This window comes from Pelecanus crispus, chromosome 4 (assembly GCF_030463565.1).
Source record: "Pelecanus crispus isolate bPelCri1 chromosome 4, bPelCri1.pri, whole genome shotgun sequence".
NCBI lineage: Eukaryota > Metazoa > Chordata > Aves > Pelecaniformes > Pelecanidae > Pelecanus > Pelecanus crispus.
Window position 1 is genome coordinate 55959929 of NC_134646.1, and position 22438 is coordinate 55982366.

At 43.2% G+C, this 22438-nt stretch overlaps 2 protein-coding genes across 2 annotated transcripts; both read right to left on the reverse strand.

The window, feature by feature from the left end:
• Nucleotides 1-1242: 1242 nt before the first annotated feature.
• Nucleotides 1243-11336, reverse strand: TMEM165 (transmembrane protein 165). Its single transcript, XM_009482808.2, has 6 exons — nt 11282-11336; nt 10425-10650; nt 7686-7861; nt 6680-6862; nt 3775-3880; nt 1243-2290 (listed from the first exon to the last, which is right to left on the reverse strand). The coding sequence occupies exons 2-6, from the start codon at nt 10498-10500 to the stop codon at nt 2214-2216; spliced, it is 618 nt and encodes a 205-aa protein (XP_009481083.2). The 5' UTR covers nt 10501-10650; nt 11282-11336; the 3' UTR covers nt 1243-2213.
• A 3498-nt stretch (nt 11337-14834) lies between these two features.
• On the reverse strand, nt 14835-21832 carry SRD5A3 (steroid 5 alpha-reductase 3). Its single transcript, XM_075708891.1, has 5 exons — nt 21627-21832; nt 18597-18748; nt 17393-17587; nt 15974-16096; nt 14835-15440 (listed from the first exon to the last, which is right to left on the reverse strand). Exons 1-5 carry the CDS (start codon nt 21830-21832, stop codon nt 15181-15183), a joined length of 936 nt encoding a protein of 311 aa, XP_075565006.1. The 3' UTR covers nt 14835-15180.
• Nucleotides 21833-22438: the final 606 nt, after the last annotated feature.

The following is a 22438-nucleotide window of genomic DNA, read 5'->3' on the forward strand; positions in this document are numbered from 1 at the left end:
ACATTAAATCACTGTAATTAGTAGCAACTGCTACAGCACCTTTCCAAGCTTTTACTAAAATTTCATGAGCTATTTAATTTTATAATAGATTTCCAAGGATAAGTCAATGTTTGTGCTTTAAAAAAAAAAAAAACCACCCCACTATTCAAACTAACTCCTACCTGCCTAGCTAGCATTAAAGAGCAGCCAAATATATTGCCACAACTGGTCAAAAGCAGTACTTAGCATCATGTATAAGTCTGTAATAGTAAAATATAAATGTGGAATTTGCAGAGATTTGGTCTGCAACTTCACATGTACCTCTACAAACACCACATTAAATAGCTTCATTTTTCTGTTGATGCTTGTTGTTTTCATACCAAAACAGCTTTAAGCAGCGCATATGAAGTTTGGAAAGCTTCTACATTAGAGAATGGCCATGGCCAACTGGCTTGGCTTTTTTGATTTTGAGCAAGAATTTTCAGCAGTCAGTTTACCCAGAAGACATCTGTACGAATGTACCATAGCCCAGTAGCACCACTTTTGATTAGTACAACAAGCAGTTGTCCAGTAAACAGTTAAAAGTTTAGGTTCTTCCCTATTTTGGGTTCCCTGTTCCTGCCCTAACATGACCTCTGCTACAAATCCCCTCCAGACAGGAGCTGGAACACACCACAGACAGAGTGTGTGTTTCCAGGCTGTGGGAAAGAAGAGGCTACAGGCTTTGGGTACAATGTTTGGTCCAAAAAGAAAAAGAGGGGAATTAAGAAAAAAAAAAAAAACCAACCTAAAACCCAAAAAACCACACCACCAAACCAAGGCAGTGCCTCACCTAGTAATTAGCAGTAGCACTGCCAGCAGCACCCTTCCCTCAGGCCAAGACACGAACTTCTAGACCCGAAGCCTGACACTGCAGCCTGTGTACATCCCGCTGAGCATGGCAGGCATTGCGCCGCTGCGGTCTTGAGTTTGAGAACTGTGGCATTAAGGGGTTTTCTGGGCAGAGAAAACTAAGAGAAGGATTAGGGACTGCTCCCTTTGAGCTACAAACGGAACGGGCACATTTGCAATGCTCCTATTGCTTTAGCTTCAATAAGGCAGATTCATAATATTAGAAACCATGTCTTCTATTTCACAAGGCTGCCACTGAGTAGATCTCCGTGGGTTATTCAAGCCCTGAACTCAGAATCCAAATCATCACTGAAGAGCAGAGGAAAGCACGTATTTCAGCAACCCACATATCTTCAGCAGTCAACATTTTCAAAGTCTTTATAACAGTATCCAAAACAAACTTAGTAAACTTTCCTCACCTTAAGTACATAATCACTAGGTAAACCTTTGTGGCAGGAATTATGGGAACCATCAAACATAATACTGAAAATAACTCAAATGGAGACACTATGTTTTATTAATATTCTTCCAGATTACATTTCTACTCCTAAAAAGAAAAATAGGAACACATCTAAATCTAAGAAGTCCATTACTGTTCAACCCTGGGAATGGAACACTTCGGTTGGACCATTTTATTACTTTTCATATACTGTAATGTTTCAAAATAAAAGTCAAATAATACAAGCTCCAGACAGATTGCATATTGAACATGGTAGGTTGTTAATCACCACAGAGCAATTTCCTGATAAAAATCCCTGATTAAGAAGTTTTCCCTCTAAATTAAATTTATAAAATTCTCTGTCGGTGGCTCAGCCACTCAATGGTATAGGAACAGCTCCCAGGTTTCTTGTTGCCTAGGTTATGCAGCCTCGGGTGCACCCTGGAACCGAAGTCCTTGGAGGTGGAAGCCAGCAGTTTTCTCCTTAAAACCATCTGTTGAGCAACATGGAACAAGACACAGTCTGCTTCGAGAAGCCTGAAGAATCAGCTTGTGAAGAAACAGGAAAGGTGGCCATGTGGAACAGAGGAAGAAAAGAGGAAGCCTCAATGCTTATGAGAGTAGGTCCTCAAAACTCAGCTGAGCCAGGTCCAGCAAGCAAGAAAACCACGCAAATCCCACCAAGGGAGCAGGCACCACAGAGTAAACAAACCAGACAATAAGCAGATCTCTACTGCAGAAGCTGTCCATAAATGTGTCAGTCCCATGAATCATTTGCTATAAAAAGTTCAGTGTCTCATCTTCAGTGCTTGTTTAACTATAATTCTGTACATTATATACAAAAATGCACAAGGACAGCTGCTTGATGCTTCTAATCCTTGTTCTTCCGCAGTGATGAAAAATTTTAAAAACCAGAGTCTGGACTTATAAATAGTGCAGAAAATGCAAATGCTAAGAAGACAATGCCTCCTATGATTGTCACTGAAAAGAAAAAACAAACCAAAAAGAAATTACATACTGAAAGTTAAGTATATTCCATGACACATTACAGATTTTTTTTTTTTTTTAAATGTCTGATTCCCAAATAATCTTACTTGAAAATTTATGCTGCAAACAGTGGACATTGTTTCTAGCTCGGTGTCAGGATGCCCATATGCCATCCCACTGTCTAACTGCATCTACAAGAATATATTCTGGTCCTTAGAAGGAAGCTTTGTTTTACTTATTACTTTAGCTACTACAAAACTGAGGTTGACGCCCGCTGTTGAGTATTTGGCTGTATGGGGGAAAATAAGACACAATATTCTCATGCTGGAGCAAGCCGTCAGTTAAGAGTGACATACTAATTAGCATTTTTTGCACAGTTTAGGCAACTATATTGAAAGAGACAGTATCAAAAACATTAACTGCTTGCAGTGGCCACAATCTGCTGGAGGCTGGGACAGTATTCCGGGAAAGTACCACTGTAATTGGATCGTTCCCCTACTCTTCTCTAAACAAGCTAGACGGATCTTCGGTCTAACCTAACAGGGCTACTCCTGCGGCCAAAGATCCACACTGAGTTTATTAGGAGCATCTTAAATCATTGTTAGATTAGCACCTCATCATCAATTTCCTTGGCAAACAAACAAGACAGAACATGCGTTTCACTTTTTGCAGTGAAGTTGTTTTTTCACAACCTCTGCAACTACAGAACAAGTATTCTGAATGAACACTTATAGGAAGCAGCTTCACAGAATCCTTCCTGGGAGCAAGAAATCTCACTACATCACAGGATTGACAGTTGAAACAAGCTGCAACCTAATCTCAGGAGAAAAAAAACCCAACCCAATGTTAACCTTACTGGTACTTCCTGTTACAGATAGCAGGTACGATTAAAAAAACCACACTTATGCCACACAGAGTAGCTTTTAAAGGTTTTATATGGCTGGCATAACTGGTAAGTATGCAGTTCTCTTGCCCACCTGAAGGTCTGCACTCAGAACTACGACAGAATTTCTATTACCCACTGTCAAACAATGCATATTGACTATTCAAAATACTGTATTTCCTTCCTCTGGTCTCCTACAAGCTAGCTAATAGTAAAGCAAAACATGCTTCACCTGTGTCCATCTTTAAACATGGAGCTACAATACCCATTTTGATTCCTTAAATTGGAGTCAGTAAACCATTAAGTTCAATTAAGGCCAGACCCCTTAGAGGCACCCCATGCAGAGTCGGGGCACACGCTCAGACTCTGCCTGGCACGAGGGACACACAGCCCTGGAAACAGTGCAGGGTCACCCCCCATGAAGGGAGCTGACTACAGGGCAAGGGGGAGGTGGCATGGAAGACAGACTCAAAAAAAAAAGTTTTTGGGTTTTCCAAAAGTTTTGAGAACCACTGTTCCCAAGCATGTAGTCATTTACACCATAGACATTACCAGCATTAACGCATTTTTTTGGCTGGAGTGAGTTTTCACTTACCAGTCCTAACAGAAATTTTTTGTGCTATCATTCTCCCTCCAATAACTGCTAAACCAGTGCATAGGCAATGTCCCACTGTTCCTCCTACTGCCACACCATAGGGATCCTGAGGAAAAAAAACAGAAGGGAAACATTAGCACAGTTGAAAACCTATGACAACCTCCTGCCACGAAGGAGCAATGCCCTGATTCCCTGGTTGCACACTGTCAAGCATGGAGCATACTCTCTGGTGTGTACTCTGCTCTGCTATCCAGCACTGCCTTAAAGACCAGTAACAGTGTATGTCAGCTAGTGAGACACTTAAATCTAAACCTGACTAATATAGGAGTATATGGCATGTTTCAACCAAGAAGTATCTTCAAGTCATTAAATATAGATCCAGAAATCATTCTGCTGTACTTAAACAATTAAGCAACCTCTAGAGGGAAGATGGCAGCTGTTGAGAAACACAATATGCATCAGGTGGAAGAACATCAACCTAATTACAAAGAAAGAGCAAAATAAATCCATGAACTGCAAATGAAAGCTTTCAGCAGCTAAAACATTCTGACTCCTTTCTCCAGCTTTGCAAGCTTATGCTCTACACTCTGCCCCTCTAATCGTCCAAAGAGAGAGGTATGAAAGAATTTAAGTCCAGAGGATAATAAACTAGTTTACTATCAATGGCTTTCACATCACTGCATAACAAACAGCTACTCAATACGTGAACAAATCTACTATGTAAAGAAGTTTCTCAGACCTAACTTCCAAATCACAGTTAACGGCAGCATAAATATTGAACACCTCATAAAACAGAAGACTTCAGCATTAGAAACAGAAGTCAATCTTTTAATGACTGATAAAGATGGCAAGGTAGGAGCATGACTTTCTGCTGTACAAAGATGAATGAGAGAAAGTGGAGCTGAGTCCCCCGCACATCTGTGAGACTTTTAGCTCTGAGAGAGAAAGAAAAAAAAAAAAAAAAAAAAGAAGCTGCTGCCTTCACATGAGGAATGCATGAAGTCTCTAACAGGCAAACAGCAAAACTATCTAGGAAATGATACAGTATGAAGAAAACAGACAACATCAACTGGCCAAGAGAACCAAAACCCCATGCCAGTGAGACAAGGTGGTGAGCACCAAGCACAGGACAGGTAGGAAACCACAAAGAAGCGTGGGTCAGAAGCAGGGCTGTGCCTACATAACACACTTGCCTCTAGGACTGGGGGCAGGACCCGAAGTTCCTGGAAATCCCTGTTTCCCTGCTGTCAGCAGTTACCTGTACAGCCCCCACTGGCAGAGGGTAGATCTCACCCCCCACCCCATTCCCTAGAGCTGTCCCTGGAAGGTAACAAGTTACAATGGCTTCCCTCAGCATAGTGTCACCAGGAGCAGAAGTGCTCAGACACAGCAGCTGAGACAAAGCCAGTCCAGTAGGACACTACGGAGTTTCCTCTTCTGTTTCCTTAAACAGACAAACATTTCTTATACACAGTAAACTACTGAGGTGTAAAATCAAGTTCTTAAGGGCTGTTGTCAGGATTAGGTTAAGACAAACTTAACTCATTGCCCTGGTGTGTACACCAAGAGAGCCAAATTATCACCTTTTTCTCCTCCAAAGGAGCCCCATTGGTTTGTTGTGACAAGATGAACACTACTCAATGAACATTCACAGAGTATTTTGTTTTCTTTTCACTGAAGAATGTATGGTCCCAGATGACTTACCAGACTACTCAAATCTCTGTACAATTTCTTTCCTCATAAGCACTTCTGTAGTACTCCTGCTAGATACCTTCGTACTTCACAGACAAGGACTTATCTGAATATATTATGAAACAATGGGATATAAAACAATCCCACAGATAAAATGAAAAAAGATCCAGATCATAATCATTCACTGATTTTGAAAGCCAAGATCAAGATCTCTTCAATTAGTTTTTTGTAGTATTCCTTTTTGTAGCACTTATACAAACACTTCATATGCCAAAGGTACAACATCCAGTCTTTAGCTGCAAAGCTCAGTACTTCACACACCAGACCACAGAGTCTGACAGGCACTTCCTAACAGGACACTCAGAAAATGCAAACCATCAATGGTCAATCACCACCTGTGAAAAGATGGGCTTAAGCAACTTGCCTAGCACCATATAAAAACTTAGGCAGAGGCAGTAATAATTCCTCGTTTTCCAGGATGGCATGTAACTGCCTGAACAATGAGATCATCCTCACATCCTGCTGTTCCGTGCCTCATTAGCTCTAAGCACCTTCCCTGCACTGTAATAAAGACAAGAGGTTCCTACAGTTTATAGCCTCCTTCATTATGCAGCCCTGATTTATCCCTAGGGAAGGTCTGAAAGTGCACTGAAAGAAGCATGAGTCCTATGGAAAAAATGTAAATTATCTCAATGCATGAAAGAACATAGGCAAGCTACTTATGTTTATTAAAAGGCCGACTATAAACCTTAATTCTCCTTTAAATACAATACAGTTATATACATTCTAATCAGCATGCTGAATATAATTTCATTTACAGTATTACTTACTGCACAACAGTTTAGAGTTTATTTTAGTTTTATACACTGTACCATATTCACTTTGATTTTTAAAAAGTATCTTTTTAACAGCTTTAAGTTTGCTGGGATGAAGGTCTCTCTTTAAAGATACTGTGTTAAAAACTGTATGACCACACAGATCAGAGAAACAGAGGTTCTGTAACTTCTCTCAACACTGTAACAAAACCAATTGTATTCAGCTGCACAATATAAAACAACCATTTCTAGAAATGCCTGTGCAGTCCCAATCATGTAACAATAGTTTTAATAAGACACAGAGCTTCAGTACATTTATTTTCAGGTCTCGGCACAGCTGTAACACAGCTTGCAACCCAAGGAGGGCAAAAAAACAGTGGGCATTCTGCAAGACTCACCTCTCTGGCAGCCAAGACTATAGTTGTTAATTGGGAACGATCACCCCATTCTGCTAAAAACGTTAAAGTAAAAGCTTGAACAAAGATTGGAGAAATAAAATGTAGCCACTTCTTCTGAGGTATAGTGGTGCCTGGCCCTGATTCCACATCTCCTGGCCCATTTAACAGTTTAGTTCTCTGAAGCTGTGGAGGACAAGGGGAAAAAAAACAAAACAAAACAAAACCCAAACAACCATAAGATTAGAAATGGCATCTAAACAACCCACATAAAATACTTAAACTGTAAAGCTAGTAACTGTAATGTTATTAGCCACTGACTGCTGCATTATCAATGTATTATTTATATTAGACACCATTTTAAAAAACTAGCTATATATACACACACATATATATACACACACTTGTAATCACCTCCAACCTCCAGTTATTGTCCATCTTGCACTGCTTGCACTTACGCAGCAGATTTCCTCCTATTTTTAAAGCAGGGATCCCCCTCTTCCCAAGTGGTGGCTCTCAAATTAGGATTTCATAAAGTTAATGGGAAAAAAAAAAACTTGAAAGAAATAAGAGTAATACTCCACACTGTTCCTTAGAAGTGGACCAGTATATTTAGAAAGTTATTGTAACAGAGACCTTTGCTGCAACACTACGAATCTCAGCACTATTCTGCCTGACCATAAAAAGAAATAAAAGTAGAGGCGAGAGTAAACTATTGCTATCCTCTCTGCTAGCAATACATTAAAAAAAAAAAAAAAAAAAAAAAAAAGAGAAAGACTCTATGGGACTCTATGGAGAAAGTTCCTGAGAAGCCAGGCTTGCCACAGAACTGGAATCATCTGTTGAAACAGCCTCCAGGGGCCACTTCTGTCCCATTTACCACACATTTTCTGTGTCAGATTATCAATCCCAGACACAGCTGAACACCCCAAACATGACAATGCTGTTCTGCAGCTTCACAGCTGTAAATATTTCATCAGCCAGGATTCACAGAAAGTTTATGACTTACTTCCTCATCTTTTTTTTTGATTTCTGCTTGAACTTCCTCCAGCTCTTCCTGACCCTCATCTGGACTCATTTTCAAGCCTTCCCGAAGCATTCGGACACCAAAAATTGCAAACAGTGCCGTTGACACATAGTATGTGTACACACGAGGAATAACTGTGGTGGCATAGCCAAATAAAACTGAAAAGAAAACAAGTGTCATTTAAAAAAATAAGCATGAGGATCATAATTGGTTTTCCCATATCTAAGAAATGCTTGCTAGCAAAGCCTGCAATTCAAATATCTGCTGATAAATACTGCGTCTTTTGTTAGTTTGATATAATTTTCTGGGTTTTTTTGCAAGATAACAACACCCTAGAAACTCCAACGGGTCACATCAGGGACTGAAGCCTATTAACACAGAGAAGGCACACCAGGCAAGGTTGATGTGCTGCTATTCCCAAGAGCCAGCCCAAGCAACATTATCTTTCCCATCAAGGACTATGCAAGTCCTGCCTTTCTCCAAGCATGCCATGAAACTATCATCTGTAATCATGTGAGATTAGTCACAGTGTATACCAGGTAATTCCATTTCTATATATGACTATGTGTCGGATAGCATCTCTTTCCAATCATTTCATTTATCAGATAGAGTAAGATTTTCTACAAGTTAAATCTACTAGACATACCCACAGATCATCCAGCTCTGTGAACCCATGTCTGCCTTCTTTTGCCAAGTGCAAACACCTGAACATTATTACTCCCTTCTCTCCCACACTCCCCACAAACACACAACACAACCAACTTTGATCTTCCTTTAATTTAAAAGCACTGATCCCACTCAAGGACCAAAAAAGCTACCTCTACAGTGCATCTACTTTTGTGGGTATCAAAGGCAATCAAACTACAGCAAAACTCATTCTCAAAGAAGAAATATGTATCCCGGACAAAGTACTTGCTTCTTCATAAAGTAAGACTAGTTGGTATTTTTGGACAAAAAAAGCCTGTATAAATGAGAGGAAATTAAAACTCCACACCTAACAATCAAGGCTGCATGGACCATGCACTCACAACTGTTTCTGTTGTTTTACTCTATGTGCAATTAGCTAAAAGGAAGCATATTTCCATGTGTGTTTTCTTGCACACACTTTCTTAGTTGAAAAATGCACTCAGAAGTTACTACATAATCTGGAAATTAATCTACACTGCCACTACAAAAAGTAAGACTATGAGAGCAAAATTAATCAGGCTGTACTATTAGAAAACACAGCACATACATATATGAGTAATAATATTAGTTGCACAGCTAAATAAAAAAAAGGAGCTAAACTAAACTTCTTTTTAAAGACTGAAAATACCGAAGTAAAGCAATGCAAGAAACTATATAAAAAGATATATTTATTTAGCATTACTTGCATATACAAGCATAGAAATAATGAAATAATCAGAATGATAAGGCAGCTTTTTTTGTCATAAGGGTAGAACTGTCTCTAAGCACAGCTTGAAAAAACACCACAAGTAGTGATTACTTGGAGCCAGTAAGTTTAAGTGAGCACATTTTCATGAAATCCCAGGAATTTCTAGACACAGCTTGTATAAAAGAAGGGTGGAGGGGAGGGGGGGAAGGAAAAAAAAAAGAAAGGCTCTTTTCTGAAAAGGAAGAAATGGTTGGGAACCTCTAAACTGGGAGATAAAGCAGAAAAGAAAGCTTTTATGAAAAAGCATTGAGAAAGATTTGAAGAAAGACTTCGTATAGAAAATGGGAGAGCCATGATGGCAGGAGAAAAGAGATTGCAAGATTTACAGAATAGCGCATCACCTGCAGTACTGAATAACATTAAATGAAGCAAGCAGTGCATAAGTGGAAAAAGCATCAATGACTGTTACATCAAGTAATAGAAGAAACTCATACAGTGCTATCATTACACACAGTGTAAATGGAAGCTGCTCCAAGACTGCAATAATAATTGCAGCAATATATATAGCAATATATAGCATGTGTAGCAATAGCTACACATCCAAAAAACATTCATAGAAACACTCACTGAGAAGCCTCAAGCCCATTAATCAGCTGTCTCCAGTGTATATAAGCCAATGAACACTATTTCAATTATTTCTGAATGGGCATTGTTAGGAATAAGCACACCTACACAAAATTTATGCTGCATCTGATATACCTGAAGGCTGCTCCATTTTACGATCACAGCTACATAAGCACCCACACCTACAGGTTCCTCAAGTGCCACCTGACACCTCACTCCCCCCCCCCAGCTCTTGGCTCTCAGTCCCACGCATCCCAAAGGGTCACAGCAGAACATCCATCATCTTTCACTTAGGCAGCTCCCAGCACAAATCCAAACAGCTACACATACAGGGACACAAGTCAGACAAGGGAAATTTGTCATCATATTAAGAATCTTTCACCTTAGGAGGAAAAAAAAGAGAAGTCACTCCCACATCCCTGCAGGCATGCTAATTTAATGGGAGCTAAAAATAGTGGCCCAAAAATCAAAGGAAGTGCTTAGGCTCCCAATCCCATTCCTCTTCCTTTAAACTCACAGTGTGGTCTAGGGAGGGTAAACACCTCATTACAGGTAAGAGCCTAAATATTCAATCTGAGCCATGGTCCCCAGGAAAAGCTTCGCACTCTCCTCAAAACAAAAAAATGCATATTACCTCCTACTTTCATTTTAATTTCAATTAAGATTTATTGGTAAATACATACCCAGCACGTGTTAAGAGATGAAAAAAAAAGAGTGCTAACCTGATAAACATGTCATCAGTCCCAAGGCAAGCATAGCACCGGCCAGTACAGTCAAACGGTTGTACCGCATTGCCATGATGGCTGCAATGAAGAAGGTCTTATCCCCCAGTTCGGATACGATGATGACCGATATAGCAGCCACAAATGCATGAATAAAGCCCAAATTAGTCTTGTCAGCTGACTCTTCACTGACAATGTGAACTGGAGCAACCGGCGAGGACCCCTTCTGTAAGAGGGGGGAACCAACAAAAACACCACTAGTTAATTAGGCTTGAATAGTTAGTTTGCAGAAGTACTGAGCCATGTATTTCTCCTGTCACGTCATATGCTGCGTAGTGTGACATTTTAAGTATACACCTCTCATGAAGCATTAACGATCATTAACTAGTTACTGGCTGCCACCTATCTCAAATTGCTACTTACGCACTTTAGCAAGAAGATCAGATTGTGCACTGACTATTAAAGCAGTAATTCACCATGCACACTACTACCAGAACACGAGAACCACTATTACAACAAAACGTGGGGAAAGCTGCTTTAGTTCAACTCTAATATTGCTGTCTTTACAATCCCTGGCTATTTACAGTATGACCTTGACCAAACAAGCAATTTTCTGGTATAAAGAATTAAACTCTTCAAACAAAAATTGGGCCACTGGGACAGCTTAGCAGAAATATGAAGTCCTTTCAAAAACTGCCAGGATCGCTTTCTTCCCTCGCAGAACCTTTGCATCTCAGCTGCATTTACATGAGTCTTCATCAGCTTTTTTTGTACATACTCCATGTTTGTTGAAAGCAAGCTTTAACACTTTCCAGTGGTCAAACCGGACCAGCACACTCCAGATCACACTTACTTACCGAAGTGTTTACTTTTACAGAGATTAAGACATCTACAGCCAAAAGCAAGACCCAGAACAAGGAAGCCGATGTTCACATGCTTGACCAGAGATGGCTAAGAAATCTTGCTTCAGCACATCTACCAGCAGAGACAGACTGCAACGTGTTTTAACACGGTAACTTCCCAGCATTCCACTTTTAGCAGTGCTGTAAGTTTTTGGTTTTCATATTTAAAAGTTTCCATGTTCTGTAGGGCACACAGTGACTTCCCAGCGTTCCTTCACCTTTAGCAGTGCTGTAAATTTGGGGGTTTCATATTTAAAAGTTTCCATGTTCTGCAGGACACACAGTGACTTCCCAGCGTTCCTTCACCTTTAGCAGTGCTGTAAATTTTGGGTTTTCATATTTAAAAGTTTCCATGTTCTGCAGGACACACAGTGACTTCCCAGTGTTCCTCCACCTTTAGCAGTGCTGTAAATTTTGGGTTTTCATATTTAAAAGTTTCCATGTTCTGCAGGGCACACAGTGACTTCCCAGTGTTCCTCCACCTTTAGCAGTGCTGTAAATTTTGGGTTTTCATATTTAAAAGTTTCCATGTTCTGCAGGGCACACAGTGACTTCCCAGCGTTCCTTCACCTTTAGCAGTGCTGTAAATTTGGGGTTTTCATATTTAAAACATGACATGCTCTATATGCTACACCAAGCCATACGTTAAAAATCTTTTCATCCCTCCGTGTGATCACCCGGCACTAGAATCCCCTAACCAAGAAGACCGTTTCAAAAAAAAAAAAAAAAAAAGTTTTAAGGCGAAGAAATTCAGTATTGAGGAAAAACCTGGCAGGTTTTGAGTCGCAACAACGCCTGCTTTCATCTGCTTCTGTGAGGAAGACCTGGAGAGGTCGGTTCGCCCCCTCAGGATGCAAGCAAGCGGGGGGCAATATTTATCTGGTGGAAAAAAAAGGTTTAGCCCGTTTTTCAGGTCGGACCTAAATCGTTCTCTTTTAGCAGGAAAAGGGGAAGCTGCAGGGCCACCTGAGGTGGCCCTGCAGCTTCCCCTTTTCCTGCTAAAAGAGGGGAATTTAGGAGCCCGACGGCCTCCGAAACGCGAAGCGTCTCCCGCCCCCAGGGCCCGCCTGAGAGAGACGGATGGGGGGTGGTGGTTGTGCAGGCAGCCGGCCCCGCCTCGCCTCGCCTCGCCTCACCTCAACCCGCGGTTCGCCTCCCTGCGCCGCCGGCTGTGGCGGCGGCTCCTTCTTCCTGCCGGGCTCTTCCTCCGGAGCGGCGCGGAGCCCAACCGGAGCCGCCAACAACAGCGAGGCCGCCAGCAACAGCGCAGCGGCCCGCGGGGACGGCTGCGAGGCCATGGCGGCCGAACGCGGTGCGATGAGGCGGGGGGGGGGGGGGGGGGGTAAGGGGGGGCGGCACGGCGCGAGGGCCCTCTTAAAGGCGCCGCGTCATCGCCCCAGCCGCGCGGCCCCGCAACCGTCCCCCAACGGCTTCCTGCAACGGACCCGGCCCGGAGGGGCGGGGCCGCCGCACGCTGATTGGCTGCGGCCGCCGCTGAGGGGAGGGACGCCCCGCCCTCCGCCCCGCCCACGGCGGAACGGGCCGGGGAGGCGGCGGCGGCTGCCTGCGAGCCCCGGTGCCGCTCCGCAGCGCTCGGGATGAGACACAGGCGCTGGTTTCCACCCCATTCTCCGTCTCCCAGCGCCGGGAGGGGACGAGCAGGGCGGCTGTGTAGCTTTCCCGGGGGAGCGGGCGAGTCGAAGCGCGTCCCTCCCGCGTTCCGAGTTGCCTACGGGCAGGGAAAGGGCGCTGAGGGACGGAAAGCACAACGGCTGCGTGAGAAGGCCGAAAAAAAATAAACCAAACCCGCATAGAAATAGCCTGGGCACATCCAGGGTTCTAAAAGCCCAAGTAGGGAGCAGCGCTTTGGGTATGCTCGTGACCCGAGGAGGGCCATGCACCCCGGTGCTCTCCCCAGGCAAGGTTAGGAATGTGCCCCCCAAGAAGCAATTAACAGCCTAGTAAACGGGCCCAAGACCGCCAGTAAAACGGGAGATGCTTGGAGGCAGGCTCAAGGAGCCTCCCGAAATAATACGGAAAGATGCTGTCCAAGACAGGGTTCTTCATGTTCCATGGTGAACTGAAGCTATGGAAGTGTCGATGGAGAGAGGGTTGCGAGAGCCAGGGAGGCACAACTTTTTGTGCAAAGTAATGGCTCCTAGAATCACAGAATCGTTTAGGTTGGAAAAGACCTTTAAGATCATCCAGTCCAACCATTAACCTAACACTACCAAGTCCACCAGTAAACCTATTAAGGGTAGAGTAATAATTTCATGTTTCCTGGCTTGGTGGCTGGATTATTTTTTAATGAAAGTAAAAACTAGGAATCATTAAGGTTGGAAAGGATCTCTAAGATGATCAGTCCAACCATCAACCCAACACCACCATGCCCACTAAACCATGTCCCAAAGTGCCGTGTCTACCCATTTTTTGAACACTTCCAGGGATGGTGACTCCACCACCTCTCTGCGCAGCCTGTTCCAATGCTTGTCCACTCTTTCTGTGAAGAAATTTTTCCTAATATCCAATCTAAACCTCCCCTGATACAGCTTGAGGCCATTTCCTCTCATCCTATTGCTAACTACTTTGGAGACCATCACCCACCTCACTACAACCTCCTTTCAGGTAGTTGTAGAGAGCATGTAGAGATCGTCCATGTTTTGCAAATACATAGCTCAATTTTGAAAAATCATACAGAATGGAAATAGAAGGTGTAATAAGCTGTTTTAATTAGATAATTCATAAAATATACTTCAGTATATAAAAACTCTTCTCATATACAAAATAATATACACATGTAAGTAGAAAACATGCTGAAAGACCAGCATCCGTATGCTGCACCATGCAAACTGATCATTCACTCCAGTATCATGAAGAGGACCAAAATATTCAATGGTGAAGTGCAAAAAACCCCTGGGCTGAGTGACATCGTCTCCCCAGGAAAGAATTTCTTCGCAACACTTGCCAGGTACTGGCTTCTGTCTGTTCTCTGCCTCGGCAGTTCATGACATCTGCTCTCACAGGCTGTTTAAAAACCAGCGTAGTCGTGGTTACAGTCATCCTGCATAACTGCCCCCTCTAACACATGAGGGATTCCAATAACCTGCTACAAGGACGACAGAACCATAACCAAGAACATTAATTTTCTGCAAATTCTCTTCTACTGTCTCTCTAGACAGAGAACTGTCCATGATTTTCCCAGGTTAGCGATAAACAAGGAGTTTTCATCAATGAATGAAAACACATTGGTGCAGAAGAGATAATGCAGAGAATGGGTCTGTATCTTCACTGCTGAGCATGAGTCATTCCTCCACCGCAGCTTTCTCCACCGTTTTTTGTGCTTGCAGTTACAAAGCAGTGGCTGGTTTTAATGACAGACAGGGAAGCACAGAAAGACAATACACAATTTGCCTCCCTCTGAAGTGATTCAAAGAAAAGAGACTAGGAAAAAAAATATGCTTAAACATTAGACAAGGCATGAAATACAGTAGTTCAAATTATTCCCTGCACCCTTTCACTACACAGTTTTCATATGTATGTATTTGGGCTTGCTGCACAACAGCAAGTGTTCTATGCATAATTATAAAACAGAAAAGAGCCAATTAGCATCTCTTCAGTTTGAATTAAGGTCTTCAGTAAACCTCTTTTTACCTTGTATTGTATGCAGAGACCTTACATTTCCCCACACAATCTGTGTGGTAAACACAGATGAGAAGATCATTGAAATCATGAGCTTTTAAGCCAGAATTAGAGAAAATGTGTGATTTTTACCTTGGCTTTAATAAACTAAATCTCTTATTCCCTTATAGAAAACATTTCCCAATTTGCACTAAAGATACTTTAGAAGAAATATTCTAAAAAACAAATGGTATAAATGCTTTTCGATGCTTTGGGTAGGAGCTAAAGTTTTCCTGATAGAACTCGTGACACAAAACAGCAGCCAGTGCCTGGTTAAAAAGAACATACATCACTACACACCACCATGTCATGTTGTGAAATCCAAGCGTGATGGCCATAGATAGGTATATGAGGAGCTCTGCAAAATAATGAGGGCAAGAAACTCTCTCAAACCAGTCTCCAAAAGGTACACTGTGGCTCAGACTTATGACCTTTCCTGCAAGCAAACAGAAAGAAATTAGTTAAGAACAACATGCATTAAACAAACTTTTCTATTCTACTCACAATTACAGAACAACATGTTCATTAAAGTTATCACCATCATCCACCTCCATCTGATCTGGCAGCTTTGCACTTCTTAATGAAATAAGATGCCACCTCTGGCTATTTGCGCAAATACAGAGTAAGGAAACCTGTTTTTAGCCCACATGGAGACAGAAGTGAGGTCTCTGAGGAGTGGCACAAGTCCTAAGCATTAGCATGTGTCTGTCCTTAGGACACTGGAAGCTAGACCTTCATTTTAAGTTCTACAAAACTATATGTACAGACACAGACATCACATACCCATTCAGCCATCCAATCTCTTTTCCAAACAGCCTCATTTAATCTACTGAAAGTCTTATAGAGAGCACCACGCTACAGGAACTGAAAAATACTCATGTTGTAAGGTATTAGAAGTTACAGAAGTCTATTAAAACAACCAGGAAATAATTACCTAAATAAATGGTTGGCAGAAATGAAACATCTTACCTGATTTACTTTTTCTAAGACTAGCTAGAATCACAAGACATCTGTGTTGGTGAAGAGAGGCCCAAATGTATGTTGTAACTCCTACAACGTGATACCAGCAGATCTGCACAAAAAGGTCTTTTCCTGAATGAAATATGTTTCATTACTACACGGCAAGGAAATACTTTCCCAAGTATCATCCCAGAACACTGTATACATTTTTTAAATGTTACTGTCTTACAAAATTCTCATAGTGAGCCTCTAATCCCTTGAAAGATGCTTTTAAATCCTCCATCATTTAAGTGCTCAGCTGCTAGTTCATTTCCCTTAACCGCTCTGTACTAAAAATATCTAGTTTTTAATCCAGTAGCTTGAGGCATGATGTACAAACACAACTGATTGTCTAAGACCTCAATATTCAACACTGTTCGTAATTCTTATCTTCCCAATTAAAGATGTTGTCATGGCTCAGGTCAACATATAAGTACAGTTTGTCTTGTTCACAGTGATTGAGATACATACGTACACCTACACACACACATGCAGAGTATGAACCATTTAGACCTTCAAAAAAACATGTTAACTGTATTAAGGATGGTTTCCAATGTACAAGCCAACACACCATCTCTAAGAATCTACAAGATGTGAAAAGATCCAGAAAGAAAAAGGCTTTATCTACACACAGGAGATCTGAAGGTTCTTTTAAAAAGATCACTGGATTAAACTAGAGCTGATGTGGTTGGAAGTGGTTAAAAACTTCACTAAAGTTACACACTTGGTAATGACCACCTTAGAAAAATCAGTCATGGGAGAAGTGCTAAAACCAGCTCATGGTTCACTTGTACAGGGGAATAGCAGCTCAGTTGTGAGACTCAGTGGCATGTGTTAGCGGAAACAAGTCATGTCATTCAAATTTCTGCTGTATTAATGGAGACATTACAGTACCGAGGGAAAGAAGAGACTGACTGATGCCAGGCAGGGCAGTGGCGAGTTCTCAATGGAAAACAAAGGTGACCAAGATAGCCTTGCAGACTCACCTTACAGGAAAGCTTACAACAAAAAAACAAACTCCAGTTTCAGAACTGAAGTTGTGTAGTGGCATTTGAAAACTGGTACCTATTACTGTCCTCCATAAAGGATGTATATCTTAATGCAAAACTGATCGGTAATGATCCTGAAAGTATCTACGTGAGATGTCTCTCAGAAAATAACAGTGATGGTTAACAGGAAAGTGTGTGTCAGTGTCTGTGTCGGTGTATAAAACTGGTTGATTATCTGATATACTGAAATGTAGTTACTTTGAACTACACCAGTAAGTATTTTTACGTCTCATCAGTTAATACACTTCTCACACAAGCAGCCCTCTACAAAACCATTTGCCATGATGGAAACAAATGGGAGCAAAACTGCATCTTTGGTGATAACTAAGCAGGCACTTACCACTCCTGATGTTAGTAGGCACTTGACATAGCACAGTTGAGCCAACAGCAATGTAGTAACCAAGGCCAAAGCAATACTGCACAATATGAATGACGCCACTGGAAAACACGCTGGTCCAGAGGCATTCTGCAAGTCTTCGACAGCTATGCAGCCAAAGCAGCAGGAGAACCAGGAGCGCAGAGAAGTGCTCACTATCTGCTTGCAGATAAAAAATAGCAACTTTGAGACAGATAGGAACAATTTAACCCTGACAGTGCTTCAAAAAGGCTACTTTTTCCCCTCCCCACAGCAAAATTTTACCCTCATTCTAAATTAACTGTGCACTGGGGAAAATATTTGTACATGTGAGGCACTGCTGACAACAGCAAGATTACTTTACAAGGTGCTAACGGCCCTTTCTGCTAAAAGGACTGCTGAAAGCCATCATATCCATAAATCAGAATGACTTCTACCTTGAATAATGACAAAGGGACTTGGTATTTGTCCTGGTTTCCGCTGGGAGAGAGTTAATTTTCTTCCTAGTAGCTGGCATAGTGCTGTGTTTTGGATTTAGTATGAAAAGAATGTTGATAACACACTGATGTTTTGGTTGTTGCTAAGCACTGCTTATGCTAGTCAAGGGCTTTTCAGCTTCCCATGCTCTGCCAGGTACACAAAAAACTGGGAGGGGGCACAGCCAGAATAGTTGATCCAAACTGACCAAAGGGCTATTCCATACCATATGATGTCATGCTCAGTATATAAACTGGGGGGGGTTGGCCAGCGGGCAGCGATCGCTGCTCGGGAACTGGCTGGGTATTGGTTGGCAGGTGGTGAGCAATTGCATTGTGCATCACTTGCTTCGTGTATTATTACTATTTTTATTATATTGTTCTTATTATTATATTGTTGTTGTTGTTATTATTATTTTACTTTCTTTTATTTAAATTATTAAACTGTTCTTATCTCAACCCAGGAGTGTTTCTCACTCTTACTTCTCTGATTCTCTCCCTCATCCCACCAGGGCAGGGGGAGTGAGCGAGCGGCTGCGTGGTGCTTAGTTGCTGGCTGGGGTTAAACCACAACAGTATTCCAGGAAAGCCACTTGAAGCCTAGTTTAAAAGCAGCTGATGAAGTAGCACTTGAAGAATACAAATTCAGCACAGGATGGTAGTGTGGCTTTCTAGTATTTATATGGCTGCATCATAATGGCTGGAATACTTGCCCGTGTCCTCACTCTGAGAAATTCTGCCAAGAGCGCGGTGCATGTGCTGAATCCATGATGGGAGTGACCCTCCGAGAAACTCAGCTTGGAAAAGCCAGATCAGCAGAAAGCCATTCCAGAGCACAGAAACCACATAAAAGTGAGTAAACCACCTGTGGGAATAAAAAGGGTCTTCACTAATGTTCTCATCATTCCTTAGTTTGAAATGCAGCTGCAGGACGTGCTTGCCTGATGGTGAGTACATTCCCTTTTGGTCCCCACATCAGTAAGTAGAGAACTTAGGACTCCAGAGTTACCAAGCAGGAATAACCCTAATGCCTTCTTCCCCTAGCAAAATGCTGCCTGCAATAACCTCTAACTTAGCTTACCTTACTAACCATAGCTGCACTGAAGAAGATAAAGTGTAAACCACACATTGCAAAGTATTCCTCAATGCTTACATGAGCTTACATGATTAGTTAATCATGATGTGCACAACTTTTTCTTTATACTGGAAGCACCTCCAAATTAATTTTCTGGGCATTTCCAGGCTGTTGCGCCCAGCAGCACTCCCACTTTCCTCAGTTCTAGTGGATGCATTACATAATGTGTTAAAAGTTCACAAATGACAAAAGCAGACGGTAAAAGGCACCCAGAAGTAGTTACTCAGCTGTACACTAAAATATCTTGTCCCTCTGCAAATTCAAGGTCTGCAACAATCATATAGAAAAAAAGGAGTGACCACCAATACCACTGGGTGATTACAGGGCAAGACCACGCTTTTTTGGAGAAAACAAAGAATCCCCCAGCCCCTTAATGCACTTATAAAAGCACATTATGCATTACTGAAATGCAAGACATTATGGTCAAGACAGGTGACTGGATGGAGCTGAACAGCCTACAATATCCAGCTCAAACTAGGTCATCCAATATTTCCTTTTGCTTTTAAAACTGGAAGTCTTTCTGGCTGTGAATAAAAATCAGGACCTCTGGAACCACCTGCAAAGAGATGAAACACGTACCATGGGAAGACGCTGATGGCCTTAACAGTGTAACTACTGGTACAAAACTAGGATATAACTGTATAGTCAGAGAAGACCATATTTCTCTGGTACATGCAAACTTTTCTTTTGGGGGAGTGTAGGGGTACAATACCGTTGCTTAGTGAAACCAAATAAGGTGACCCCCTCCCAAAGCAGCTCGGGTATCTCTCAACAGCAATACAGAGGCCAAGTCAGAACCGCAGAGGTAGTGAGCACCCCTGCACACCCCAGAGTGCCTTGCCCATTAGTGCTTGGTAACCCCTTCAGACGATCGCTTCTCCTCCTCGGTTCCTTCTTCTACCAAGCAGAGACAGTAACAGTCGCTCTGTTGATTTGCAACAGTGGAAGTAAAATTTAGACCCCCCTCCCTCATTTTCTGCTTGGAAGACAAACAGAACTTCTATATTGATAAAAACTCATCACCACCTCCAAGTTTCAAGCTCCTTCCCTACTGTCCTGTTACTCAGTAGAATTCTGTCTCATCATTCGCCAGAGAAGTTTCTCCACACATATTGCTTTTTGCTACCAGCACACAAACAAGCCCCGCCAGCTTAGCAGAGACATGCCCTGTGAGGTTTCAGCAATCCTAATTACGCTGTGGATGTATCTGACCTACAGAGCAATCCAGCACTGCAGTAAGTACATGTGGCATCCCTCAAGGAGGGGAATGTTCACTATTTGCCAAACCAACCCAGAATAAACCATAACATTTGACAAGATGGAATGGCAAAGTTAAAACTCCAGGCTAGTGAAAAAACAATGCTTGTTTGGAAACAAGATGCATATGAACAGAAACAGAAAACGCCTCAACGGCTACGTTCAGGATCTTCTCTTCTTTCAGCTAGCAGGGTTACAGGTTCACTACTTGAGTAACAGAATCGCTTTGTAGATGTTGAGAGCTCGAGACCAATTCCCTGAAAAAGCCATGTTCTTCAGGCACCATCTTCCCTAAGAAGGGGTGGTGGGAAACTTCTGTTGGAGAAAGGTCAGCTCAAATGAGAACCTGCGTTAAGAATGCGGCACTTTGCAGTATGCTGCAATTAAGACAAAGCCTTTATAAGCCCTTATTTTCGTTGAGAGTACCACAGAGCTTAAACACATCCCTGTGTATCTCCTGCAACCAGAAGCCTGATAACCAAGATACTACACCAGAACCTTTCAATGAGTAACATGCTGTGTCACAAAACTTTTTTTTAACATTTGGTTTGAAAGCTATGTATATAAAATGCGTCAGTGATAACAAGATCATTGCATTAGTGGTGATCGGATCTTTGGGTTAAGTAGCCTCCCAGTCCTGTCCTGCCGGCCTTGCAAGATCCTGTTGCACCTGTGTTGGAGTCAAAGGGTAGTTCCAGAAACAATGAAATCCCAGTAACATATGGAAAGCTGCACATGTTCCCCCCCCCCCCCTTCTTCTTTCATCCTGTTAAACATCTATCAAGAGATGCGTTTGGATAATGCAGTTCTTTTGCCTTATTAGAGACCGTTCACGTGGCACCCAGACCATTATGTTAACATGCTGTTACTGGTATCCTAAGTGACATTTTAAAAAGAAACCTTGAAGGAAGATGACGATGACTGAGAATCGGTTTAAGACAGTAAACCTGCAGTGCATTTGCACAGTCACAGTTACACTCGGGAATCCGTATTCCCGGGTCCCCGACCCAAGTCTTGCAGGAAGGTTTGTTTGCAGATACTGCACGGGACTGGGGTTCAAGGGGTTAGGCTTTTGTTCCAGTTTGGAACGGACGGACTCTGTGTGATGGCAGTCTCTATCCTCCTCGGTTCCTCACCTGTAAAAAGAGAATAACACTTCTGCAAAAAAATTGAGCCCGACTCTCTAAAAATACGCCATACCATTTGCGTAGGCTATTTATTTCCTACGTCTTCAGCTGAACTAGTCGAAACGCACACAGGGTTACTGCCGCGCTCAGGAGGCTCCGTGAGGGAAATGGCGGCAGGCAGCTGCCTCGCACGGAGGAGCGCAGCCCCCCGAGCCGCCCCTCACCTCTTGGGCACCTGGAGGAGGCGCAGCCAGGCCGGGCGCTGCCCGCAGCCCCGCTTCGTCTTCCCGTAGCGAATGAGATCCTGGAAGAGGCCGGAGACGCCGCCACCGCCGGGCCGTCGCGCCGGGGCCCGCCGCACCAGCAGCAGCAGTGCCGCCAGGAAGGCGGCGGCCAGCAGGGCCCAGGCGGCGGCCAGCACCGCCGGCATGGCCGCCCCGCCCGGCCCCGGCCCCGGCCCCGGCCCCGCTACCGGCCCGCCCCGCTTCGCTCCGCCCACCGCCGCGGGGGTGGCCGGGGCCTGGCGGCGGCGGCGGCGCCTTCCCTTCGTCTTCCCTCTCACGGGAAAAGCGGGGCCTGCGGGTGAGCCCCGGCGGATCGAGAGGAGCTGGGGGCCCCAGGAGCCGTGGCCGCTGTGCTCTGTGCCGGCAGCTGGCGCCCGAAACAGCGCGGGGGGTGTGTGTGTGTGTGCTGGAATCTGTGTTTATAACGTTACCTTGTGCATCTTTCAGCATTGGGGCTGTCTCCATCCTGCCTTCTCGTTTAGATTCACAGGCGGTGGGGAAGCTGCCGCAGGTTTAACAACGCTGGGGAGAGACACGCCGTGGTCTGCTCAGGTAACCCAGAACCAGCTTCCCTGCGGCTGCTGTAATCTCACCGAGTTCCCCTTTTGGGGCTCATCTCAATCACATGCTTACCTGGCAGCCACCTCCTTCATGTTACATGTATGCAGGGTCCCATATTCAGAATTTTATTCTAATGATATTATAGGTTTTGGCATGACAAGAAGGCCTTTCTTTGCCTTTCTTTTGCCCTG

Coding starts and splice junctions, on each gene's coding strand:
- TMEM165 (XM_009482808.2), bottom strand. CDS start 10,500: ATGGCAATGCGGTACAACCGTTTGACTGTACTGGCCGGTGCTATGCTT. Junction 6,863..7,685: donor TCAAAAAAAAAGATGAGGAA/GTAAGTCATAAA, acceptor TGTCCTCCACAG/CTTCAGAGAACTAAACTGTT. Junction 3,881..6,679: donor TAGTCTTGGCTGCCAGAGAG/GTGAGTCTTGCA, acceptor TTTTTTCCTCAG/GATCCCTATGGTGTGGCAGT.
- SRD5A3 (XM_075708891.1), bottom strand. CDS start 21,832: ATGCCGGCGGTGCTGGCCGCCGCCTGGGCCCTGCTGGCCGCCGCCTTC. Junction 18,749..21,626: donor CTCCTCCAGGTGCCCAAGAG/GTGAGGGGCGGC, acceptor TTATTCCCACAG/GTGGTTTACTCACTTTTATG. Junction 16,097..17,392: donor GCCTACTAACATCAGGAGTG/GTAAGTGCCTGC, acceptor TATTTCATTCAG/GAAAAGACCTTTTTGTGCAG.